This window comes from Eubalaena glacialis, chromosome 9 (assembly GCF_028564815.1).
Source record: "Eubalaena glacialis isolate mEubGla1 chromosome 9, mEubGla1.1.hap2.+ XY, whole genome shotgun sequence".
Lineage (NCBI taxonomy): Eukaryota > Metazoa > Chordata > Mammalia > Artiodactyla > Balaenidae > Eubalaena > Eubalaena glacialis.
Genome location: NC_083724.1, coordinates 40,065,669 through 40,093,448, shown reverse-complemented (window position 1 = coordinate 40,093,448; position 27,780 = coordinate 40,065,669). Strand labels below are relative to the sequence as shown.

At 43.5% G+C, this 27,780-nt stretch overlaps 1 protein-coding gene across 4 annotated transcripts in view; it reads right to left on the bottom strand.

Moving 5' to 3' along the window:
* Positions 1 to 6,544: 6,544 nt before the first annotated feature.
* LOC133097893 (transducin-like enhancer protein 1) overlaps positions 6,545 to 27,780 on the bottom strand; it is an 87,230-nt gene continuing 65,994 nt past the window's right edge. For all 4 annotated transcript variants that reach the window (XM_061200312.1, XM_061200313.1, XM_061200314.1 and 1 more), the window contains 6 exons: positions 15,127 to 15,376; positions 13,118 to 13,365; positions 9,827 to 9,974; positions 8,271 to 8,421; positions 7,281 to 7,357; positions 6,545 to 7,133 (listed from right to left, as the gene is read on the bottom strand). In XM_061200312.1, coding sequence (XP_061056295.1) covers positions 7,026 to 7,133; positions 7,281 to 7,357; positions 8,271 to 8,421; positions 9,827 to 9,974; positions 13,118 to 13,365; positions 15,127 to 15,376 — 982 coding nt within the window. In that variant the 3' untranslated portion in view covers positions 6,545 to 7,025. The remainder of the gene's footprint in view (positions 7,134 to 7,280; positions 7,358 to 8,270; positions 8,422 to 9,826; positions 9,975 to 13,117; positions 13,366 to 15,126; positions 15,377 to 27,780) is intronic.

The following is a 27,780-nucleotide window of genomic DNA, read 5'->3' as shown; positions in this document are numbered from 1 at the left end:
GGCCCCCGCTTGCCACAACTAGAGAAAGCCCTCGCACAGAAACGAAGACCCAACACAGCCAAAAATAAATAAATTAATTAATTAAAAAAAAAAAAGAAAATACTTAAAAAAAAAAAAAAAGGTATAGAAGCAGGTTATAGTTCCCTGCTTTTAACTCATTACTAACATTTACTGTCATTGTGGTTTCTAAATTACCTCCTTGAGGCCAGCAAAGAGTAACGATGGAAAATAATTAACACACGTAATTATTAAAAACTATTGATTCTTAATATTGAAAATAAAACCCACAAGTTTATACAACAGAGAGCTATCTTGAAAAAATTGGACATCCACTTTAAGTGGCTGAAAGAAACTCTCAAGGGTCTACGAAAGGTTTTCTAGGAATTGTTAACAGGACAGACCTCTTAAGTATGGGGACAGGATGACCAAAGAGCTGAGCTCTTTAGGATCCTTTCAAAGAATGAATCTAAGTTAGAACAAAACTAAATGGGGAAATGAGATATCACTTATGGCCCATCATGAGCAAATATTCTTTAGAGTAAGAACAATGTGGTCAACCTGAAACAAGCTAGCATTGCCATGCTTTGCTGAGGGTAGTATAAATGGGCCCAATATTTCTGGAAGGCAATTCGGCAGTGAATAATATCAATGATCTGAAATATCACTCTATCTTTTGATGCAGTAATTCCATTTCTTGGAATTAACTCTAAGGAAAGGAACAGGAGTAAGGCGAGAATATGATATACAAGCATTTTCTCTATAAGAATTGTATCTCGGTGTTCGAAATAGCCAATATGCCTAATAAAAGAGAAAGCGCAAGTTAGAGTAAACCCAGCATAGTAAGTTGTTTGTGAATAAATTTTAAAAATAAAGTCAACTGAATAGCAAAAAACCCTCAAATAACCTAATTTTTTAAAATGAGCAGAGGACCTGAATAGACATTCTTCCAAAGAAGACATACAAATGGCCAACAAATACATGAAAAGGTTTTTAACATCACTGATCATCAGAAAATGCAAATCAAAACCACAAGGACATATCACCTCACATCTGTTAGGACATCTATAACCAAAAACACAAGAGCTGACAAACACTGGCGAGAACATGGAGAAAAGGGAACTCTTGGTGGGAATGTAAATTGGTTCAGCCACTACGGAAAACACTACAGAGGTTTCTCAAGACGTTAAAAATAAAACTACCATATGATCTAGCAATCCCACTTCTTTGTAGACATTCAAAGGAAGTGAAATCATCTTGAAGAAATATGTGCACCCCCATGTTCATTGCAGCATTATTCACAATAGCCAATGTACAAAAACAATATCATACCTTGTGTCCATCAACAGATAAATGGATAAAGGAAATGTGACGTATGTATGTATATGTATGTATATATATATATGTATATATATATAATGGAATTATTATTCAGCCTTTGAAAAGGAAAGCCTGCCATTTGTGACAAGATGGAATAACCTAGAGGGCATTAAGCTAAGTGAAATAAGCCAGACAGAGAAAGACAAATACTGCATGGTGCATGGTATCATTTATATGTGAACTCTAAAAAAAAAGTCAAACTCATAGAAACAGAGTAGAGGATGGTTGACAGGGGTTGAAAGAAATAGGGAGAGGTTGGTAAAAGGTACAAAATTACAGTTATAAGATAAATAAGGTAGAGAATGATAATAATAATGTATTGTATAACTGAAATTTGCCAGGAAAGTAGAACTTGTGTTCTCACCAAAAAAAAAAAAAAAAAAAAAGTAAATATGTGAAGTGATGGCATGTGTTAATTAACTGGATGTGGGGAATCCTTTCACAATGTATATGTATATCAAATCATCATGTTGGACACTTTAAATATTTTACTATTTTATTTGTCAATTATACGTCAAGCTGAAAACAAAAAAGAAAAAGTGAGAAGCAGGTTCCAAAACCACATGGACAAGTAGGTAGAACAGTAGAATTAAGACAATGGGCTTTGCAGTCTGACCACCTGGGTTAAATCTCACTCTACCAGCAATTAGTTGTGTGATCTCAAGCTGGTTACTGAATCTTAGTTTCTTCAGCGGTTAAACGAGTATGAAACCAGTAACTACCTCACTGGGCTTTTGTGAAAATTCAATGAGATAACACAAAGTGTTCAACTGTCCTTGGCACATAGTAAACACTCAACAACTTGCTCACTATTATTAATCATCTGTACTATAGTTGACATAATTGGCATAAAAATAATATATTATTTCTAAGTGGTACAATTATAGGTTTTTATTTTCTTCTTTGTACCTTGCCATATTTTCCAAATTGAAAATCAGAGATATATGATACTTTTATGAATAAAAAAATAATCATGAGGAAACAACTGGAAGCCCTTGGCCCAGTACCTGGAACACAACAGTTCTTTCAAATACTTGCTGGAGTGTCACCCACCGGCGGCCCTAGCCAGCTAATGTCAAATGAGTAATTCACATCCAAGACTGCTGAGAGCTGCCTGCCCGTCTCTTACTGTTGGTCTCCTTTGGGCAGTGACTCACCCACATCCCCCTCCATTACTGCCAGTAGATTCTTCCCCAGTGCCCCCCGCTGGAATAATTTCACCTTAGTCAGCCCAGTGACCGCCCCCATGTTGAGGTCACCCACTCAATAAATACTGGCTGACTGACTGAATCTAATATGATAATTTGAAGAAGAAAAACATTCTATAAAGTCAGCAGCTTATTGTTCTACATACAGTAAGTATTCAGGTTTCTGAAGAACAATTTCTAACTTTTAATTATGCATCACCACTCCAACATTGTGTACATTCTCGAGGCTTCCACTACATGAGGTGATTATGGTAGGTTTTCCAAGCCTTATAATAACACTCACATAATTCACACTGAGTAATGGCTAAGTAAAAAAAAAGCAACTTTTTTAAGAGCGCAATTTTGGTTTAGACCTATTATAATATTTTAGCTGCAAAAGTTAGTTTTGGGAACAGAGACTAATATAAGAACAGCAACATCAAAACAGTATGCCTTGCATTTTATTGTCATTTTACTTTTAATCCTCAGCCCAAAGCCAAAAGTATACGGTTATTCCAGTCTTAAGAGAATATGAATATACTCTAATAGTTGATAGCTCTACTGTAAACATTATTGCTCTAGATTAGTAGTTCTCAAAGTGTAGTCTCCAGACCAGCAGCCTCAGGAACAACTAGGAACTTGTCTGAGAAATGCAAATTCTCAGGTCTCACCCTGACCTACTGAATCAAAAACTCTGAGTCTGGGACCCAGAAATCTGAATTTTAACTAGTCCTCCTGGTGATTCTGATGCAGACTATAAAGTCTGACAACAACTCCTCTAAAAATAGGTACCCAATTAACACCAAACCACTTAACTGTTGAAGTGCTAGGACAAAATATGAAGCCAGAGAAGTTTTGGCTGTCTGGAGAGAAAGTTCACTAGGGCAGAAAATGCGCCTTACACAAGCTTCATCTTGCTCAGGGGAGCCTGAAACTGTGGTGATCTGACGATTTCACTGCCGAAGGAAGAGTGAAGAGAAGACATTCTTGAGAAACAAATAAGCCACGATCTACAGCAGAGTGGAGGGTTTGAAATGTCCTCCCTCACGCTCAAGCTGATGGCAGAGGAAGCAATCTCTTGATGGAATTAAACAGCATGCTGAAATTGAGAATTTGATCCCTCTCTCTGATTTGCTGGAAAACTTTTGGGAAAGTCACCATCTCGTTGTGCCATTAGCAAAAGTGCAATTTTAAAAATCCCTGTATGAATCCTTTGGAGCCAGCTGCTACTTGCCAGTCATGAAATATTCAAAGAATTAACCCATCAAAAATCCCATCTCTCAGCCACTGTGAGGATTATTATAATTTATGTCAGAAACGTCCCTATCATCTGCCGAATAACAAAAACTTTAAAAATGTTAATTATCACATTGACGAAATATTTTGTTCTTATGAAGTACTAGAAACATCTAGTTATGAGAAAAGGCATTACAAAACCAATCTCACTAGGCCTTCAATTTTTACCCAGCAAACTTCAATCCCATGGAAGAGCCACATGGCAGAAACCTACATTCAAGGTTAAGGCTGTGAGTGATTTAAAACAAAACAGAACAAAAACAATATTAAATATATATAAAATAAAACCTATTAAAAAGAATGGGGCAAACAATCATTTGCATAAATTCAGTCCTAAATTAGTAAACACAAACCTATCTATACACCTATATACATCAGGGAAATGTGCAAGTTGTAAATATTTCAAATAAAATGAAGAGGAAATCTGGAGAGCTGGGAAAGATCACAGGCCACTCTGCGAGACTAGAAAGAACAAACCTGAATTTGGTTCTATCTCCCATGAGGCCGGGAGGACACAGCTTCCCTGAGCCTTGGTTACTGAAATAGGGATAATGACAATCATCTCCTGATATTCTTATATGTGAACCTGCCTTGCACGGCTCCCTAGGGGGAATCTGAATTTGTTGAACACTAATTTATAAGCCATATTCAAGGCAAGAGGTACATAAACCTTTGGCTTACCCAGGTGTCAACGATCACATGATTCCAATCTCCCGGGGGAGAGAAGTGGGGCCTCTTAACTTCGCAGGTGAGGAAGAAATCTCCCACTCATGTCCTCCATCTGTGAGACAGTTGGTGCTCCCAGTCGTGTTTCACATCCCTGAGTCTGACCTTCAAGACCCTGAGAAGGAGGCATGACTATTTTATCGTTCCCGTTTTACAAGTGAGGAAACAATTGTCTCGGTAATTCCCCAAGATTCCAAACCCCAAGCAGAGGGACTAGCTCTGTAGAACGCCTCTTCCGGGACCAGACTAGAGTCTCATCCAAAAGCAATGGAACTGGTTTCATCAGATTCAAGATAATCGATGTCTTGATAAGATCTAGACCCTCAGAAAATCCCATGAGAAAGAACATCGGAAGCTTGGGAAACCATAAAGCATGAAGGGAGAAAATGCACCAACAGAAAATAGGACTATTTCTTTAACCCAGAATCCCTTCAAATATATTCCCCCTTCTCCAGGATCACCCGCTGCACAGTAGGAGAAATCTCCTAGTCTCCCACGTGACTAAGTCCCCACCAAGGGACCAGTAGTGGAAGTGATGGACAAATTCCTAGTCACCAGCCTGGAAGCATACCCCCCCTTCCCTTGGACTCCCACTCTTTCCCCGCTGCTGACTAGGAGTGGAGGCCCACGGGAATAAAGGTGGAAGTGCAGAGCTGCATCACTGCCCTGAGGCTCTGGGTCATAGGTGGGTAAGACACAAACCCTTTTGTAGTCTCAAAGCCACTGTATTGTTGGGTGCTGTTACAGCAACTTAACCTCTACTCTACAGAAAATAGGGATGGTGAGGCAGGGAAGGAGAGAGAACAGAAAAGGTAAAAGCTCATTAACAAGCCATCGGAGTCTGTAGTATAGAAACTTACTTCATTATACAAGGAAGGGATGACAGAGAAATCAGCTTTAGTAATTAGGCCTTTGCCATCCACTTACTGAGAAGAGAAAATATTTAACAAACTATGTACATAAACATTATTTTGGCAAAAAGCAAACAAAATAATGTTGTTAAGTGTATAAAAACAAGAAGGTCTGGATAAGAAACGAAAAATGTTAAGACAAACTGCCAACAACTTGCTGGATCATAAGAAAATAAGAACATTAAAAGATTCCTTAGGTGCTATTTTTAAACAGCCAGAAAACCTGGTTTAAAATTATTAACCATTATTTTTGAAAATATAGCAGTAAATAATAGGTATATAAAGAATGAGTCATGCAGCCTTTCCAGGAGGAACCATGCATGGCAACTTATTAAAAGCCCAGGGTTACAGGTTGCATCTAATCAAATTAGTAAAAGCTTGTCCACAGAGATAAAGACCAGACTAATGACAGGGAGCCAGGGCTGTAGCTGCAGGGGAAAAGCCTTAATGAGAAGGATGGAGTGAAGTGCTGGGTGTGGTTGGCTTAAGTCAATTAATATAATAGATCAAATAAGTATTAATGAGATAAAACCAGCAGGCATCCCACCTTTCTTTTACAGGTTAATGAACTCCACAGCTTTGTGGATATCATCAGTCTTAACACTAAACCCAAGTCACCTCCCTTTCTTGAAATGTACAGCTTGTGAAGGGAGAGACTATAGATTTGAAAATGCTAGGCTTTCCTAGAGAAAAGAATATTCTATCTCCCAGTGAATCACCAAGAAAAGGCAAAGCTTTAATTTGTGACCTCGAATCCCAACAGCATCCAAACAAAAGAATGAATCTTGGCAAAGTTATTTTTGCTTCCCAAATAAAATTGTCATTAATAAACCTTCGGTTACTCATTATTCCTAGCCTTGACTTCCTGGTTAACTCAGAAGTGTTAATTAGGTTCTAGTGCAGTGGGAGTCCGTGACAAAATATATTTATAAAATAAGAAGTGCATTTTAAAACTTCCTCTACAAATATTTGAACTTTGCTTATAGAACCCGCACCAATGATCCCAAAGCGTTGATAAAAACAATAAAGAAGGAGAAGGAAAACCACTTATTGGTACTAAAGCCTTTACTGTAATAAACCAAATATATTTACAATTTATACAAATGTTTAACCTTCAACAAAAATACAAAAAAACATTTCACAAGATGCAAAACGAGGAAACAAGTTCATTGGAGACACCACTGCTCTACCAAGGACAGACAGGAGGGGAACGGCAAGGAACAGAAAGGTAATCTCGGCAGGTCTCACAGAAAGAAAAGGATGGACTCTGCCCGGGTCAGCGGGCTCCATTCCTCAAGCCCACAACCCTCACCCCTCTGTCCACTTTGCCTCGGTGCTCCATTTGGTCTAGGTAGGTAGGTGACCTTCTGTTGATGTGCTCACTGCCTCCTCTTTGTAGACGCAAAGTAGTTTTGTGTCAAGGTTTGGAAACAGGTTTCTGTGTTTTTAAAGTTACAACTTTTCTATTTCTACAAATTCAAAACATTTTGGCCCAATTCAACTATAAACGTTAAACCACATAATGTTTTCAGTAGATGACTTCATAGACTGTAGCCTTCTTGTCCCCTGAGCCAGTGACTATGTACTTATCATCCACAGAGATGTCACAGCTGAGCACGGATGAGGACTCTTTGGACTGGAAGAGAAAACAATGGACATGTGTTTAATGTGGAACAGAGATGCTCAGGGCCCTGCTCCCAACAAGGCACCTTCACTTCGGGCGTCATCAGCAATGCTGTGTGGTCCAACGGTCTGTCATTCTATGTAAGGAGCACGGACTTACCTGGAATATACTAGCTCCATAGGGGGTCCGCCAAGCATTGAGGAGGTTATCTTTTCCAGTACTCACAAACCATTTACCTAGAATTAGCAAAGGAACATGTGGTTGTGGCTTAACTAGATTAAAATTCCTGCTATACTATTAGCTACTTGGGCTTAATCAAACTCAGAGCATTTTTAATCATGAACTATCATGTCCAAGGGGTTGGGCCATGACATGAGTAGACACAGCAGGTTTTAAATCTGGGCTCCACTGTGAACCATCTGTGATCTTGGGTTTAATCAAAGCGGTGGCAGGAACCATGTCAGTCCCATTAGCCGCCGGATACATGACAGGTAGCTTCACACCAAGCATGCAGTGGGTCCTCGAATAGTCAATCAATGAAGTTGTCTTCTGTTAGTTTCCTTATGATAAAATGGGACTAGGAAGGATTAAATGACGAATCTAAGTAAAATGGCAGACAGCACATATGGCACATAGAATGGTCAATATGTGATAGCTGTTCATCCATCCATCCATCTCGTGAATAAATATCTGACTCCCCATGAACTTCTTCCCTCATTATCCTCACTGCAGAGTGTAACAGTCTGGGTGCAGCTAAATGCTCCCTTCTCTGCCCATGGGCTCCTCATCCCGGTCAGTCCATAGCAATCTCCTCTGCTCCTGCCTCATTTTTCTATAAACTCCCACCAACCCCTCTCAGACTGGCAACTAACCGCCCCCACCCACACCCCTGACACTCCCCACTGAAGACAAACATGTGTCAAAACCTTGTATTAGGCAATTTTATCACCTGCTGACTTTTCCCAACTCAGGGAAACAGACCAAAACAGACATCCCTACGCCCTGAGGGACATTTTAAGACAATAGAATTACTGCATACAGCTGCTCAGAGGACAACATTTTTTCCAGATATCATCTCCACTATATTCTTTAGAAGTATTTTCCATTTAGGCCATCAACATTCCCCGGTTTCCTTTCAGTTGAACTCACCACAATAAGCAAATTTCAGGGATAGCACACAGCTCTCGTGGAGATGCAGCTGGTACTTGTCAGGTTTGTTCACGTGGAGAACTTCCACGTTGCTGCTCTCCATGCCCACGGCCAGCCACTCCCCAGTTGGGCAATAACCAAGGGAGAATATCTACAAGCAGCAGAAGAGGCTCACTAAGTATTCTGCCCAACAGACTTAGGAAGTGAACAGACAACAAGAAAAGGGGAAGAACCAGCAAGAACAGGAGGAGGTAATAAGCAAAGGCCAAGTCTACAGGACAACCATGCCAACCCAGATAAGTCAAGTGTTAAAGACCTTTATGAAACAATTGGAAAAAAATAAAAACAACTGCAACACTTATGGCACGGGTGATAAAATCAAGAAATTATTCTTAATAATAACGGTATTCTGTGTGTTGTTTGAAAGGGTTCCTTGTCTTTTACAGATACTAACTGAAATACTCATGGATGAAATGATATAATGTCTGGGATTTACTTTAAAATAATCCAGTGTTCGGGGGCAGGGAGGACAGATGAGATAAGACTGGTCATGTGTTAGGAACTGTTGAAGCTGGGTGATGGGCATATGCGGTTTATCATATAATTCTCTGTACTTTCATATATGCTTGAACATTCTCCATTCTCATATATTGAATATATTTGAAATTTTCCATAAGAAGTTTAAAAAAAGGGCAGACCAAAAAATAGGATCCTACCCATAACGGGAACAGGGCTGGAAGGGAACAGGGAAGACTATAAGAAACTCAACAAAATTTTGACAGGGACATGAAATTTAGTTGCATGTACAGTTGTTTTCCATTTCTGTCCTATTTTTCTGACTGGAATTATTAAAGAAAAAAAAGTAAGTAAATAAGTCACGATAAAAAGAACAATTCCACCATCAACAGAAAGCACTTAAAATGGCACGCACTATCTTTCCCCAAACAGGCCTAGATTCAGACACTTGACATCTAAATAAGCTCCACAATCCACAAAGTTGCCATTTTTATATCATTTCAAAACTCCATTAATCGAGTCAGCCATGAGTCCAATGTCTAAGGGATGAGTAATAAAATGGGCATCCACTGAGATACCGCTGTATTTTTTAAGCTCCCTGATTTAAGCAAAATGAATCAACTTGTAGAGCTGTTATGATTTTTCTCTACTCCTTGTGATATCCTTGCATATTTTTCAAGGTCTATTTATATGTGAATAAAATCATTTCTCACCCCCACATTAGACGGTGAAAAGATGGACAACAGATCAGACCCTGTATGTCCTTCATGGCACAAATTCCTGAAATGAACTCATATACAAATAAAACAACTAACACGTCTTAACCTACAGCATTTTAAAAACCAGTCTAAGTGTTTCAGGGTAATTTGTGTGTGTGTGTGTGTGTGTGTGTGTGTGTGTGTGTGTTTGTATCTCAAATTAAAGCCCGGTCTGTTTGTCTAGCTACTACTCTTGGGGGCGGGAGGGAGGTGGGGAGGTGTGCGGAGGGGTGCGCCACACACAGAGCGCTGCGTGGGTTCCGGGGAGGGACAAGCCTGCACCTGGGAGGTGAAGTCGTGCTGCTGCAGCTGCCGCCCTTCGCGCAGGTCCCAGGACCGGACCGTGTTGTCCAAGCCGCCCGTCCAGAGCTTGGTGCCATCGTTAGAAATGTCAATACAGCTGGCCCCGTCTGTGTGGCCCTGGAATTGCCTGATAAAACAAACCAGATTGAATAATGATTTCCTGTCAGAGCTCAAGGTAAACACTGTTGTGTTGTTAGTTTTGGACTCGCTGTGCGTGTGTCATCTCCTCGGTGTCTGCTGATGTCCAAGATCAAACCAACCTTCCCCCCGAGGAGGAGAGGAAACGGCACCTGCAGACTTTCTTTTCCTTTTTTCATGATCCAAGTGCTGAAGAAATGGAATGCCGTTTTAGGTCACCACACAGGAGAAGTTAAATACGCTCCTATAGCTATTCTTACAAATCTGTCTGGAAGGTAAAATTCCTCCCAGGTCTGGAAAAGTGTTTAAGTGTGAAAGTGGGAAAAAAAAAGACAAACACACAAAATCCCAAGTGTATTCCTTAAAGAAAGAAGCAGGCTTGGCCTATAACTGTGCGGGCCTGAATCACCACATCACCAGCTCAGGGCCCAGGAGCACTCCCATTTCCATGAGTGAGTAACACCGCAATGCCCTTCGTGCCAACAAAGCATGAGCTCATGTATTTACTCGACCTCGCTTTTTCTATTCGAAAGAGCCCCACGTTAGGAAATCTGGACTCCTGGAGACAAAGGGGCATGCCGGCCTCCTGACTCAGAGGTGCGGGGCAGAGACAGAGCTGATTGCTGACTGACCCCTGGGCACGGTCCTGCCCTCAAATCTGAGCACAAGGCTGTTGTTCTCTTCAAGGGGAACCTCGTGCCTCAGTCAAAAACCACCACCAAGAACAGACTTGTGGTTGCCAAGGGCGGGGGGCGGGGACGGAGGGACTGGGAGTTTGGGGTTGGTAGATGCAAACTATTACATTTAGAATGGATAAACAACAAGGTCCTTCTACATAGCACAGGGAACTCTATCCAAACTCCTGGGATAAACCATAATGGAAAAGAATATAAAAAAAAGAATGTGTCACTTCGCTGTACAGCAGAAACTAGCACAACACTGTAAATCAACTATACTTCAAAAAACAAACAAACAAAAAACAAAGAACCACTACCAAGGACAAACAGCCAACGGGGATTTGCTGAGTGCGATGCGCCGCCAGGCCCCAGGCAGGGCTTGCCGAGGGGAGGTTGACGTAAGCCACCACAGGGTTGGTGGTATGGGGGTCGTGGACCTGGTTTTGCAGGCCAAGAGGCAGCTGGCAGGGGAGTGACTGGAACAGGTGAGAAGTGTTCCGAGGTCAGATCAGGATGGCGAACCAGGCAGAATCCATGAGAGAACTGCTTGGAAATGTCAACACCCGGAGAAAAGTTTCCACCGCCTCCCCTTCCTATTACCTTATTATTCCCGCAGAGCTCCCAACTTTAAAGCTGAGCTTGGAATTTAAAGGGCATGGAGGAAAAGACAAGAGCACCACTGTTGCCCTGAATTCTAAGATGTGAACCATCACTCCAAAAATCTCTTCCCTGAAAACTACTCAGAACTTCCATCCTGGTCCTCTCCCCCATGTACCCCAACTCTCTGCCTCAAACGTCCCAGCCTGTATCCAAGGCTTTCCCACTGGTCTGGAGCAGTCCTGCCCCACCTCTCCAAAGTGCTGCTTTTCTGTCCTCAAACAGCTCGTGAAACCCAGGGACCTCCTCTTCATTTCATCCTCTGAATTTTTTTTTACCTCTGAAACTCATGAAATACTTTGACTTCTTGAAAACAACTGTGTTTCTCTGCTGACCTAAGCTCTTGGTGGGGGTTCCTCCATCCCTCCGTCCACTTATCTCAGCGCTACCCTCAGGTCAGGCTCCTAGAACGCAGATCCTAGGGCTGTTCAGAACATGCTGGGTCACAGCAGATACAAAGATATTCAGGAGACTCCGTACTGCCCTGTCACACAGAGTGGCCGCTAGCCATGTGTGGCCTGTCCAAACGGAGAGAGAGAGAGAGAGAGATGTGTGAAGCAGGCCAACATATCCAACAGGTACTTACTCCCTGGGGGCCGGCACAGAGCAGGGGTTCAGAACATACAAGAGGGCAGAGTGCCTGGGCCCCATTACAGCTCCTCCACAATAATATCAGGATAACAGCAGTGCAGAAGCGACAAGGATGAAAGAGATGAATATTTGAAAAGCACTTCGAATGAATATTTTGGGAGAGCTATTTATTAAGTTTAAAAAAGAAAAAAGCAGAAAGAAAAGAAAAAACCACCAACACTTGCTAGGCTGAAAGCCCTGGCTCCGTTTGTTCACTTTGCACTTTCTGAGCTGCCCGGAGAGTGACAAGAAAAATAACTGCCACACTGTCACCCACACACAGGGACAGAGCCTGGTTCGGTGACCCTTAGTGGATTTCTACAGAAACGGCTGAAGAAAGAGTGAGCTGCTATAATGAATTCCACAGCCCGTCCCGTCCCTCTAGCTCTGGGCCCGGAAGCATGGGAGGAGCCCTGCTAAGTAACCTACAAGTCTAAAAACTCACCATGAACAGTGTTTCTGAGTGAAGACGAACTGTGACACGAAAGGGCGAAACACAGGCCCGTTCTGCCGTAGATGTTTAACTAGTTCTTCCTTTTCTAAAGGACTTTTCTCTAACATCCCTGGTGTGAGCACTGACTCAGCCAGAGGGAGTGAGCTGGCCAGAGCCGAGGAGGGACACAAAGGTGGCAGATTCCAAGCAGCTGGGCTCGTTCCTGGGTGAAATGACCCCTGGATAGAGCTTATTTAGTTATTGAGAAACACAGCTACTTTAAAACCATTTTGTGGGTGAAATTCGTGGAACCTCCTCTTCTAATGTCCTTTTGCTGATTTTCTGTCATCCTTTATCAGCTGGCTCCTGTGCGCACATACAAGGTTCTAGGCAAAGCCAAAAACATCTTGTATTGCCGACCTTTTGTACCTCCATCTAATCCATGGTATGCTGCCCCTTGGCAAAAGCCAGGAATGTTTTTTCAACAAATCTGGCACGTGTATGTGGCTGAAGAATGGGAACATAGGGAGGTAAATATGAAGCCTGGGTGACACCCAAGCGTGGCCGCAAGACCGTAAGCCCTCTGAGGGCGGTGATACGGTACTGACACCCAGATCCAAGCCTGGCACGTGTGGGCTGAGCCTGGGGGCAGGCAGAGAAGCAGGGGTAATAGGGGGCCTTTTGACCCAGGTACTCAAGCAGGGAAGCCCCACTCAGGAAACCACCCCTGCTCACCTCACCAGCGTCTGGTTGTGCAGGTCCCACACGGCGATGTTGCCGTCGCTGCAGCATGAGAAGCAGACCTTGGAGTCGGGGCTGATGGCCAAGGCGTAGCAGGCGGGGGCCGAGGACGTCAGCTCTGCCTTGATGCGCGGGGTGGGAGCCGCCAGGTCCCAAATGGACAGGGTACTGGCTTCCCCTCCCACTATCAGAGTGCAGCCATCAGGGAGCAATTTGCAGGAACGGATGTAGTTATCCCTGTTCTGTGAAATAAACATAATTCAATTGTTATAATGCATGACCAAGCAGTAACAATGCCATGTTCTCTAACTGCTGTCTCGGTTGTTGACTTAAAAAGTGGTATTTCATGGACACTACCAAAGCAAGCGTTCTGTAGTAAAGATCAGGATCTGATGGCCACTGGCTCCTTCGAAGTCGTAAACAAAGCAAACTCACAGGATTGCTCGGCATGTGTGAAGGCTTAGATATAACTGCCACCGAAGCCCAATTTCCTGCTGAGTAGACGGAACTGAGATAATCAGTGGATGTAAGGTAAGGGTACACGTACTTCTTCACAAAGAAACCACTTTTCACAGCTAGTTTATAAATCTTTGACCTCATCACCCTCTGTTATTTACTATTTGGAAACTGCAGACACACTGCCTATGCTTTGGTTTTCATTACTCTTAAGTTTCTGCCTAAGGCTTGTACTACTGTGTCTTCATTAGCCAAATGGATCCTTGTCTGAGACTTTAACACAGCTGCTTTCTCAAGTTGTAACATGGCTGCTGTGAAATTTAAGCCTCTCAATCCAAAGGCCCAAAAAATGAATAAAAGAAGGCATCGCTCCATCAAAACCAACACATTAGAAAAGGGAGGTGGGACCTAAAATGACCCCCGCCCTCTCCAACAAAGAAATAACTGCTATCCTTTGACCCAAACAGATACAGTCAGAGTCTTTACTATGCTTTAACCATGGCCTATTGTTCAAAGATTAGAGAAACTTTAAGCAATGTAATTTCAAAAAAGACGATGAGTGTTACAAAACTCTCCTACCATTGGGTTGCCAAAAAGCTTGTCTGGGTTTTTCCGTAAGATGTTTAAGTATGTTTCCCTATGTTTAACTTTCATTAATGGATATATTTTTAAGTTATTTGATTGCAAAAAAAAAACCAAGTACTAGCCCAAAGAGGCTTTTCGTCTCAAAAACACAGTCAGTCTTCGTTTTGGAAACACCCTCTCGGGAATCCTTGCCATTTGCCAGGCAGGCAGCAGGTAAAGTGTACCATATGCCGAAGCAAAGTGCAGGCAGACACCCTACAGGGGCAGGGCGGCCTATAGTCCACTTAAGGCCAATGGTACGTGGTGTGTAAACCCTGTGGTTACTGTGTAGAGAACATGTCCTGACGTATTCTATGATCCTGGAAAATGCAACATGGTATTGGCGGGGGGGAGGGGTGAGTAGAGTAGATGCCTTGGGGAAGCATTCCCACCACCCCCGTTCTGCTGAAGGCTGCCCTGATTTCTTGCAGTGTGATCTAGTAACTCGTTCCTAAAGTTAAGGTCATAAAACTCAGCCAGGTCTCCCTGAAAACACAGACCCTGTTCAGAATGGTTTTATGCCACATTATCAAATGTTTACTCTTCAATATTTATCCAAAGGCTGTAGGGAAATTAAAAGTCGAGGGGAGTGCAGGGCTCAGAGTCCAAGCCTAGCTGCACTCCATCCATTAAACGGGAAACCCCCTTCTGAATACACATTCAAACAAGGACCGCTTCTGTAAACTACTGTTAAAATATTTTTGAAGAGAAATCCATCAACTCTGGGATTTAACCACTGAAACGGCAACAAATGAAACCTTCAGGCTGAGGGGAGAGAGTGGGGAGAGCTAAATAGCTAACACAGGAAACAGAATGGGCTTCCATTTCCTCATAATGGGAATAAAACCCAGGCCCCGACAGCGATTTCCTTATTGAGTCTCCAGGAGGAAATTACCCTTGTGCACCAGCTCCTTCTCACTCACCAGACAGTCGAGCTGAGAGACAGGGCTCTTGTTGCCGGGGTGGCTGATGTCCCAGACCTTGACGCAGCCCTTCCCACCCGTGTACACGTGTCGCGTGGGGTTGCTGATGGTCACCGCGCACACCACCTCCCCGTGGTTCAGGGTGTTGATCTGGCGAGCGTGTCGGGGGATGCCGGGGCCAATGAGGGCGTCCGGGGGGAAGGGGACAGGCTGCATCTGACCGTCTGCAGTAACGTGGAAGGAGTATGCGCTTTTGGGGAGGGGTTGATTAGGGAGAAGAAAGAAGAACGGGAGAGGAGACAGAAAAAACATTTATCATAAAGCAATTGGTCCTTACCGCAGCACGCTTCTATGAGAAAGACAAAGCCAAGATTCTTGCCATGACTTCCTTTTGAAATCAATATAAGTTGAAGTGTTTACTGATGAAACAAACGAAATAAATAACAGCCAAAGTCTAGGGTGTTAAAAAAAGATATATATTAAATGCTTCTTTAAAAACTTTTTTAAGATTTTTAAACTGTGCTCTTCATTCCGTAAGGCATTCCTTCAAATCCTGTTAAAAAACATTACATGTGCTTCCAAATTAACATAAAATACTTCCTTCTTGTACCTTGTATAATTGTATGATTCCTTAGTATAATTTAAAATGATAATTTTTGATGCTTAAGATGAAGCCCTTGAGAGCTCATAATGATTACACACGGTAAACCATGTATTTCAACATCAACAAACAAAAACAGCTTTCTAAACATCCCAGTTTAAGGCTTGGACTTAAACTCTCTTTTACATAATTAACAGAAAATAATAAAGAGATTCTCTTACATCAAATGGCTTTGTGACAAGACTTCAAGTTTCCTCCTCAACAACCTCCCTGTCAACTTTGGCCACAAAGCCCAGTTTTATCGAAGGCAGCAAAGCTTTCAACTAAAAGACTACTCTTCCCAGCTTTGCTCTAGCCAGGTATGCCCATGTGCTGACCGACGAGATGTAGGCAGAAGCTGCTGGGTGGCACTTAGTTCATAACTTGAAAGAAAGGGGACCCTGAGGGACATGGAAACTATCTGTACTTTCCATTCAATTTTGCTGTGAACCTAAAATTGTTCTAAAAAATAAGTTTATTAATTAAAAAAAAAGAAAAGAATTTAAAAAGAGGGAGGGGAGAGTGCCTTCCTTCTTCTCTTCCTCCCTCTTGCTACCTGAACTATGAGCAAGATGACTGGAGCTCCAGCAGCGTTTTTGGGCCACAAGGTGACTCTGAAGATGGAACTCAATTGCTGAGGGGGACAGAACAGAAAGATAGAATGCAGAGGTCCTGGTGACACTGTGAGACCTGGGGCTGTATCACTGGGGCTGTGATACCTGCCCTGGGCTACTGACAGCCAGTATCTTTTATGGGAGAGAGAAATAAACTTCTATATTACTTAAGCTATTATTTTCTTCCCTGTTAAATACAAACAAACCTAATCCTAGTGCACACTTCTGTTTCTACACCAAAATCTTAAAGCATATTTTTTCTCTAACAATCTAATTATTTAAACTCCAAGCACTCATATACTACAGATACTAGAAAGCACGCACAAAGAAAAGACCCTGTAGAGGATGGAAGATATAGGAGTGCTAACATTTTATTTCCCACCCACATCTGAACTAGGCACTTTGAAGACCACTGCTTTCACTTTCTTCTTATCCAAAGCATCACTCGGTGATCTAGAAGTTCAACATTAAACCTTTTCTATAGGTCTGCATACATAAACAATAAATGAAGTATGTAGGGTTTCCTCCCTCCCATAACCTTCTGGAATAAGTCTGGGCCCTTTCTGGAATTTATCATTGGCACCTTGCAGTCCCTTTACAGATCCTAAAGACCTTGGGTATTAATACAGAACTTAAATTTTCATTTTAATGCTAACTCAAATTTTGAAAAATAACTAAGCATGCACAAAACTTCAAATTGATAGAAGATATCAGGTTTCTACCTGCCTGCACATAAAACCACATACTTCCTTAGCTTGAAAATAAAATACATGCTGTTATTTTCCTTCTATAAAAACAAAATATCAAATGTATGAAAAGATTTTTAAAAGAACTTCCCCTTCTCCCTGACCAAAGGACACAATTTTAGATATGTTATCTCCTGGCAAACTGGTTCCAGTAACTAATCTTATACGGCTATTTGGCCCAAATCCTTAACATTACTCTTAATTTGAATGACTGAGTACACATAATGGGAACCACAAAGAATGTCCTAGAAAATGAATATGCATATAAAACAACTACAGCTCAAAGCCCTTATGTCACCAAACCAATAAATCTCCTATTTTTTCATACTGAAGTATATTTGATGTACAACATTATATAAGTTAGAGGCATATAATACAGTGATTCACAACATTTAAAGGTTGTGAGTTTATAGTTATTATAAAATAATACTCATTATTATTTTATAATAAAATGTATTTTATAATTATAAATATAATAAAATATAATATACCCATAATATAATACCATTTATAGTTATTATAAAATATTGGCTATATTCCTTGTGTTGTACAATATATCCTTGCAGATCCTTTTATACATAATCGTTTGTACCTCTTAATCCCCTACCCCTACTTATCCCTCTCCCTCTTCCCTCTCCCCACTGGTAACCACTAGGTTTGTTCTCTACATTTGTGAGTCTGTTTCTTTTTTGTTATTATATCTCGTATTTTTAGCTCACAGTATCCTTTAGTGTCCTTAGTAAAGTATCAAGCCCACATGATATTTCAATACATGCACATTACACTTAATTGAACCTATGCCATTTATTATAGGATATTTGGAGTTGGAATCAAATAGCATTGTATTATTGCCCTTGAAGATGAGACCACAAGAACTGGGGTTTAAGTCTATTCACATTCTAAATTATGTGACCCAGATACCAGGCACCACGACCTGGGTCTGAAAATAACAAATGAACAGTGGTAAACGTGGGGGAGAGAACTTGCCTCTTAAAGCTTTCTGTGCTGTGAGGAAAATGGCAGATGTGAAGGTTAGTTTTTCTGTTTGCCATAAATCAAGGTGGGTACCTCTAGGTAGGCAGTTTCCATCAGGTACCCTTTTAGCAATTCCTGATTTTTAGGGGAAGGAAATTTTATCTCGCTTCAACTGGAACTCTGCTTATTATAGAGTTAAATGTTCCAGATTAAAATAGATGCACAAAGTACAGAGAGCTGTATGCTTGTCTTTGGAAGATACCCACCTCTCCCCTAGGTGTCCTCTTCTTTAAACCGCACAGGAGGTCTGTGATCATCATACTTAGCCAGTTTAAAATTGATTCACAGTGCAGCGAACTGCTGCCAGAAGCTGTGAACATTCGTCTGTCCCGGGGAAACCCATATGGCTGTTAATACATCAGTCAGAGGGGGCCTCGGAGGAAGCTGGCGCTGCCTGCTGTGCTGGAGGGCCTAATCAAATGAACAAACCCCAGTGAGGCACAGGGCGGGTGTGGCTCACAGAGGGACCCACAGGAAGGAAAAACCAGGGGAGCAAACAAGACAGCTTGGAATCTGTTATTCACTTCCGGGAAGAACACAAACGTCTTTGAGAAAGTCCACATTGATGGCACATCGTGACAACGTTCAAGAGATCCCAGAAGGAAACTTACCCTCTTTACTGACTGAGGAACTAGGGAAAGTAAGATCAACCAGGAGGGGTAATTTATAAACGGATAGTGTACATTTATAACTATCTCTCAAGCCTGAATTCAGAAAGAGACCAGCCACAAAAGAATGCATATGGTACAACTGCATTTACAGTTCAAACCCAAGCAGGATTCACCTCTGGTATCAGAAGTTGGGGTGGTGGTTCCCCTAGAGACTGGAAGGGGCATGGGAAGCGGTTTTTCAGGTGCTCTTGGTGCAAAGTCACTGGGCTATACACACATGATGTGTACATTTTTTTTCTATATGTATACCTCAATTTTAAAAGCTTGATTTGTTTATTCAAGAAAAAGGTGAGAGGGGGCTCCCGACCAATGAACACAGTAGGCTGGGTCCACAGCCAGGATGAGAGCCCAGACTCTGGATTCAAAGGGACCTGAGATGCGGGGGCCCCCGGCTCGAGGCCTCACTGACTGTGGTTTTCCGAACGGGCCTAACTACCTGAAGCCCTGTAACGTGTCCATTTTCTGATCGACAAGATAGAAATAATAATAAAATGTTGGGGTTGCAGGGGTCGTTGTAAGGAAAAAAAGAGAGAAAACAGCTGCAAAAGTTCAAAACCCTTAATCGCGCTCGACACCTGCAGGGGCCTTCGGGAAATGACAGCATCGATATTAAACACCCGTGACTTAAAAAGAGAAAAGTGAGGCTATGTTGAATCCAGGGCTCTTATCTCGAACAGGGGACAAGTGTGAGGGCCAGGAATGCGGAAAGGGAGGAAGGCGCGGGGTGGGAGCCAGGAAAGCACAGGGCGATGGCGAGGCCAGGAAAACCGGGAAATTCATAAATCCTAAAAGGCGAGGTGGGGAGACAGCACCGGGCAAAGAGGGGCGGAGGACGTTTGGAGAGAGGATTGTGGCAAACTGTGGGGCAGAAAGGAGCCCCTGGGGCCCTGCTTAGGGGCCACCCACCCACATCCCAGAGCCTCAGAGAATTGAGTCCCCCTGCTGTTCGAATCAAGCACCTGCAGATCAGGATCTGATTCGGAAATCTGGTGGCAGAACTGAACAGAATAAAGCCCACTGGGCCTCACAGATTTAAAAACTGAATGAAATCCAACTCATTCAAACTCTTCAGTCACTGGGCACAGGGCAGAGGTGAAGGCACTCAGAGTCCCCACAGGTGCTACAAACTGGGAAACAGGACTGCGTTCTGGGTAAGCACGTTGTCTTTCCCTAGCAGACTGGCTCCTGTTAATAAAACTACTCTGTGTTCCGTGGGCAAAGGAAAACAGGTGTTAGAGTTGTTGGTTTGCTGGAAGCAGAGAGGAATGGCAGTGGCCGGATCCAGCGAACGGTAATGAAGAACCACGGACCCCAGAGATAAAGGCTGCGGCCAAGACCCCGCTGCCTGTGAACCTGGCCCTCTTGAGGGGGAATCTGTGGCTGTATTAACAGGTATCAAGAAAAATCTCATCATGTCAAAACTGTCACTGGCTCTTCCGGCTCTTTACGGCTCACCGAGCCCTTCACGGTTGAGTGTCGATCTCAGTTCATATGACCAACTTGTATCCTAAATTCCCAGCCGCATGGAACAACAGGCCAGTCCCCTAAAATATCGCATGCTGTCACATCTCCACATCACACACAAACTGTTCCCTCCTGCCTAGAATAGCACGGCGTCCCCCTAAGCGCACGTCCCTTCCCCTTCCCTCGGCCTGCCTCAACTCCCCAGGTGCCGTGAGTCCTTTCCCAGGACCCTGGCTCCTCCTATAAATCGGTATCATGCTGAGAACTACAGCCCACGTTTACATTTGTCTATCTCATTCCCGAGTCCTCTGGGATGACTTCGCCAACGAGCATACAGCTGGCACTCAGTAAACGAATCCGAATGCCCCGAGTCATTTACTGCTACCTAATCACTTATAAATCGAGGCATGAAAGGTTGCTCCAGCAACCTTTCATTTGTAAGCTACCAAGTTGCTCCTTGTAGCTTACTCTCGTGTAGCTAAGGAAAGTAAGCTACAAGAAGGTGGGGAGTCTCTAACCACCTGGGCTCTGCCAGGCAACTCTCCCAAGGAACTCCTAGTCGTCGTACCAAATGTGGCTCAGGGGTGGTACCAACTTTCCCAAGGGCGGAAGGCAGTCCCTAGAGATGAAAAGCTGATGAACAGCAAAACAAAAGGCAACGAGAGCAACAACGAGAGTAACAGTGAAATCCACAGCCCACCCCATCAGCAGAACCCGGTGGACGTGGGACCCCGCAGACACCAGCTGCAGCAGAAGTTGCCATGGGTCATGAGTCTAGGTGCTGAAGAGCATTCAGTAAAGTTCAGGAAGTGAGGGGACCCAGGTCAGAGTTTCAGTTTCGTCACTAATAAGATGTGGGGACCACACGGAACTTATTTGGGCCTCATTTCCCTGTTTTTACAACGTGCCCTGACAAAACTTACCTTACCAACGTGACTGCTGAGGCGCGGGGGAAATGAAATCACGTAGGAAAGTACGAAGCACAACATAGATTCAGCCTTTCGTCCCCACGTCACAGAAGGCACCTCGCTGTCCCTTATTATTTATAGCAGGGAAGCGGCACAGGGGAGCTTAACAGGCCCAACTCAGCTCGTAACCAGGAGAGGTCAGCCAACCACAGAAGTGGGGCTCTAACCTTTACCTTAGCTTCCACATCGGCACCACCTTAGACACTCTCACCTCAAGAGGGCTCGTGGGGCCCATCAGGAGGGAGACACCTACCCGACACAAAAGGAGAACACCAGGCATGTCAGCGTCACTGATGTGCTTCACTATGGAGCCCTGGGCACAGGAGGCTCTGAGGGCTGAGAGCTGGGGCATTTGGCTCATGCTAAGACAGATGAGAATAATGTTAACTTATGATTTTGGAGGATGCTCTCAGCCTGAAGAACTAGTATAGGGAAGGTGGAGGCTGGGGATGCTGTGATGTGGGGTGATAAGAAAACCAGAGCCATATTATTCTAAGAATTCAGGGGCAAAAATGTCCTCAGGTATATAATTCATCTCCTTCTGGTAAAACCTCTTTCTTTGCCGATGTAACAAGCTCTACCTTTAACATTTTTTAGGGTCTGCACACCTAACTCCTAACATCTGTAAAATCCTTTATTTCTTTCACAGGATTTTTCTAGTTTGGCATCCGGGCATCCTCTCTAACAGCAAACATGCAGATCCAGGTGCAATCTCTACCCTATTTGAAGACAGCATTTCTACATCAATGGTGGGCTTTAGTAACAATTAAATGACAAGTTGAGGACTTCAAAGCATTACTATAGAAGACTTTTTTGTTTGTTTCCTTATTTAGTTGAATACACGGCTATCCTCATTTTTTAAAAAAGCAAATGCAGAACTTCTTAAAATGGATAGGAAAAAGAAAATTACTAGACAAAGTAAGGAAGAAGAGATGGCCTAGCTGATATACTAGGAGGTTCTCTGGTCAAAGTCAGCATTTATGATTCTGAGCTCTAGGTCCTACTTCCTCCATCAATTAAACATTTCCAAATTGTAAATGTGCTGGGGCAGCAACAGGGCTCCTAGGCAGGACAAAGATACAAACCAAGAGATGCGTGGACGAAAAGTAAGACAAAGATAAGTCTAAAATATACAGCCATTTCAAAGCTCAATTCAAAAATCCTAGCAAAGGAACCAACCACTGCAGGCAAACAGCAGTATTCGATCAAGAAACAGACAAACTATGCCTGGTAAGCTGAAAGCCATTTCTGAAGAGGTGAAGAGGGAGAGAGAGGGAAGGGACAGTTGTCCAGCAGCTAAACATAACTCACATCAAAAGGAAGGGCCTCACACCTCAATATAACACCAAGAAATTAGCTACACATTCCCAGACCATCAAAAAGTAGAAAAACAAAAGTTAAACTAAAACCCACATGGTGATAATATGGCACAAAATAAGCGTGTTACTTTTAGCATTTAATAGACAAAAAAATCACCCAAATATCGTGACGAGTAAAAAGGGGGCTGAACTAATTTTCAAATCCACAAAATAAACTAAGTGTGGAATCTAGACATGGTCAACAGAGGGACCAGACGCAAGATCAGGAACGGAGGGCAGAGGGAGGAGGACTGGCCACCGACACGTCTTCTCAGCTAGAAGCCGGGACTGGCCCCTATTCACTGCTGCCATTCATGTTTTCCTAAGAAGCAATTTCACCCCAAATGTAGTTCAGATTTTCTCTTCCCTTTAGGCTCCAACTCCAGAAAGGTGGTTTAAAGATTTATTTAAACACTAAACAAGTGGGTGGAAGATTTCTCAATTACATGTCTAACATTAAAACACAGGGTGGGACTTCCCTGGTGGTGCAGTGGTTGAGAACCTGCCTGCCAATGCAGGGGACACGGGTTCGAGCCCTGGTCTGGGAAGATCCCACATGCCGCGGAGCGACTAGGCCCGTGAGCCACAGTTGCTGAGCCTGCGCGTCTGGAGCCTGTGCTCTGCAACAAGAGAGGCCGCGATAGTGAGAGGCCCGCGCACCGTGATGAAGAGTGGCCCCCGCTTGCCACAACTAGAGAAAGCCCTCGCACAGAAACGAAGACCCAACACAGCCAAAAATAAATAAATAAATAATTAATTTAAAAAAAAAAAAAAAAAACACACAGGGTGAAGGAACCTGGAATTTAGCTGGCATCTTAAGCCAAACTATTATTAGTGTGAGTTATGACTGACCTCTAGGTGCTACTATACGAAGCAGGTAGAGCTCAGCCCCCCAAGTATTTATGGAGAGGAAAGCGGTGCCACGGGGCCAGAAAAATGCCTTGAGGGGAGAGAGGCTTGGAGTACAACAAAGATGTCAATCTGTCTAAACTTCAGGTTTCTTTTTTATCAGTGATCTCCACAGAGTTCAGGGAACAAATTTCCTAAAACTAAAAATGAGTTCAAGTTAAGCTGACCAAACAACAGCAATTAAATTTCACCTTGAGGGTTTGGAAACACAGTCAGGGTAAACCGCTTATAAATCAGCATTACACATCTCTAAAATGCAAACTGCACTCTCCCTTGGAAAAGGATGAATCATAGGGTCTTGCGCAATCCTGGGCTCACCTCCCCCCACCTAGTCAACGTGGCAAACATTTGTTTACTGGGTATCTGTGCTCAAGGGGACTTCAGAAGCTTCAGTTGTAGTGGGGAAGAAGCCGACTGAAACATGACCTGTACACAGGATTGTAACTCAAGGCCAAAGTGTGGGAAGTGTCACAAGACATTACAAGGTGCCAGAAGAGAGAAAGCACATAGGGAAAGGCATCAGCAAAGGCTTCACGAAGGAGGCAGCAGCTGAAGTGGTCTTTGAAGGACAGAAAATATTTCTGCAGGAAGAGGTAGAGGCTAGTGAGAAGGGAAGCTGCTCCCGGTAGAAGGAGGCGGGCTCTTCTCTTCATGGAACAGAGGGTTATCCCATTTGACCAGAGCACAAGATGCAAAGAACACAGCACACAAGGCTGGAAAAAAAGGCTGGGGTGATACTACCAGAGGGGCTACATCAGGAATTTATATGCACCTTTTGAAGATATCTGAGCAAGAAACAGACAAGATCAGATAAATATTTCATTAAGGCAAAAACTCACCTATGACCTTAGTGAGGATTTTAACAAGTAAGAAGACTGGGTAAAAATGGGAATTAAACAAGGAAGTACCAAAGGCTAAAGTTTGGGTCCAGATGTTAGATAGAATAGGGACAATGCTGGGAGATTGGGATTGACATATATACACTAATATGTATAAAACAGATAACTAATAAGAACCTGCTGTATAAAAAAAATAAAGTTCAAGAGAAATGAAAAAAAAAAAAAGAAGAAAAATAGGGACAATGCCTTTAACAAAAAGAAGTTAGGAGAAGTTAGAAGTGGGAGAGAGAAAAAATGTCCAGGTTGGTTGGGAAACCCTACTGAGATCTTACATCACTCTGACACCAAAACAAGTACAGAACCATGGCGATGTCATCTTGCTCTAGGCCACTTTGATAAAAACAACGGAAGGAAGCCGGGCGTTTTGCATATGCTGGTTCCTCCACCTGGAGTCTTATGCCCTTCCCCTACACAATTACTGCAGCTCTGAAAACACTTTCAGAGAAACACTCTGAGAATCCTTCCCTGACCCTCCAGATGGGATCAGCCCTTCACAGAATTTCACAAAAACAGTACTCCTCTGTCACAGCTCTTATCTCAATTATAATTACACATTTATTTTTGTGATTACTTGATTAATGCCACCTCTCCATCACTAGGCTGTGAGCTTCCAATAGGGTCCTCTATGCCTAGTCAGCAGATTTTGATGAAATCTGTAGAAGAGAGGACAGGAGGGAGGTGACTGACCAGACTGTAGTAGGCAGATGGTGTGGGAACCTGAAATCACATCCCGTAACACAGGGCTGAAGCAATGGACATACTCAGACAGAAGAGACCCTTCATGGAGAAATGGTGGTCTCCAAATATCTGAAGAGCTGCCTGTCCTGAGGAGGATGTATTAGCAGCACACTGTGTGGTCTCAGGGAGTGGGAAAGAACAGGATAGATGGGTAAAAGTTCCAGGGAGACAGATCTCAACTCAAGGGCTGGAAGAGTTTTCACACAGCCAGGGAAAACGAGTCGCCATCACTAGAGGCGCTGGGTCAGAGATGCGCAGCCACTCGGTGAGGCCACTAGAACCACAGACGGGCATTCACGCTAGACGCGCTTTTAAGGTCCTTCCAGTCCCAACTGCACTCTCCTGGCTGTACCACTCTTCGAGGGCACTCATCCAGCTGCCCGTGAACCCTCAAGCTCCCTCTCTGTGCTGGGAGCCCACTGTCCCTCTACCGGCAACAGCCCACCCTCCCGGCCCCCTCTGCCGGGTGGCCTTACCCCTCCTGCACCAGCTTCAGCTTCCCGCATATCCACCCTGCCCCAAGGAAGGCCTTCCCTTCCTAACTCTGGTCACTCTCTACCTGTCTGCCTATCACCCACTGCTCTGCCTTCACAGCACTCAGCACTTGTCGCAAACTTAACTCAAGCATCTACTGCTCCTTTAACGCTCCCCCCACATCAGTAGGCTCCCCCCAAAGCCGGAAAGACGAACGTTCTCTTTCCTGGAGCACGCCAGGCGCCTAACACACAGTTCTCCATCAAACATCCACGAAGAGCCTCCATCTGTCCTTCCCAAATATTATTTCGACTGGCGTTTCTCAGAGGATGACTCTTGCAAACCCTTTACCACCTTGTTCACTCTACCCTGGATATGACGGTTTGTCACCATTCCTCTTACAAGCCTCGCACGGATGCTGCCCAGTGTGGTCGGCTGACATTCACCGTTGCCCCCCACGAGGTGCTCACTCCTCAAGACTAAGTGTCGAGAAACTTTTACACGACAACTCAGAGTCAGTTCACCACTGCTGGCTCTTGTAATAAAAAACTGGGACTTGTATTCTTCTTTTTTTCCCCCCTATCCATCTGTATTTGTCTGTTATAAGAGTCTCAATCTTTGCCATATTGGGAAAAAACTGGTCTGCCATCATAGCCAGTTTGAGAAGACCACCTCAAGCAGTATTACTTTACTAAACGATGAGAACAGTGTGTCCTCTCATTCTAATTAATGGATTAATATGGGGACTAAGACCGTGTACGTAGCCCAGGTCCCAGACAATGTGCAAGTTCATTTCTCCCTCTGATACCAATTTACTCAATCTTCCTCCCATAATATGGCTCACCTTAAACTTGAAAGAGAATCCAAAAAAATGTTTTAACTGTTTTAGAAAGCAGTGACCCCTCGGATCCACAGCTCAGTGCCCGTTCTGACCAAGGGGAGAAAAGCACCGTCATACCTGAGTCTCACAACTTTGCCTCTCTGCCCACTGTCGTGGTCCTAGCTTACGCAGCTGTGAACACAAAGAAATCCAAGGTTCTCACAAGTCAAGGACATGACTATTTTGGCTCTAGTAAGCGTGACACCAGTACTGTCATCCACTGAAGGTGTAAACTTTGTGTCTAATTGCACACACAATTGTTAGGAACTGGGTCTAAGTTAACCCTCCCCCACACACCAGCCTTGAGGACCAGCTCTGTGGCTCTCAGCTCTGCTCACCCCACGTCCTCTGCCTCATATTTCACATTCGGGGTTGGGGGGGCGGGTCTTGGCAGCTGGAAACTCCCCACAGCTCTGACTCCTGAAACTGGCTTTCCCTAATGGTTCGCTGAACTTGGCCTTGGCTGCCTATTATTTCCCTGAAGATTCATCAGTTACTATTAATTATTGCATCTTGGCTCAACATTAACTGTTTGCCCGTTTTCTTCTTTAATTTATTTTTTGGCCACACCTCGCGGCATTTGGGATCTTAGTTCTCCGACCAGGGATCGAAACTGTGCCCCCTGCATTGGAAGCGCGGAATCTTAACACTGGACTGCTAGGGAAGTCCCCATTTGCCCTTTATCCACTCACCAGACAGTAGGACACACAACAGCTAGCTACACTGCCAGCAAAACCACAGGTAAGAAATACCCATAAGTGCCCTGGGGCATTCCAGGCTGGACACAGGGGGGGCATTCCCAAGAAAACACAACATAGTAGTTCATAAGTATTCAATCAGAAAAGATCTAGCAGCTAAGAAAGTATATGCAATGCTGCCCCACTTCCCAGTCCTGCTCCTCCCTGGGACTAGATGTCGCCATAAATTCCTAACATTGCTACTAGTTCCTAGTATAAACCAAAGCTTCATTTCATCATGAGTCAAATTACCGTGAAATAGATACTATAATGCAGGAAAAGAGGAGCAATGGGAATCTGCTTTCTAAAAGCAGATGACGGGGTAAGGAATTCCATCTTTCCTCATGCTATTGGTTTGTCTGATGCAAGGCTGCAATAAAAACCACAGAAGGATGACCAGGTAGTTGAACGGACCACTCAAAATAATGCAATATGCAACAGATGCATAAGTAATAGCTGAAAGCAACCACTCGAAGGTAGAAGGTATAACCAAAAAAAAAAAAAAAAAAAAACCTGAAGGC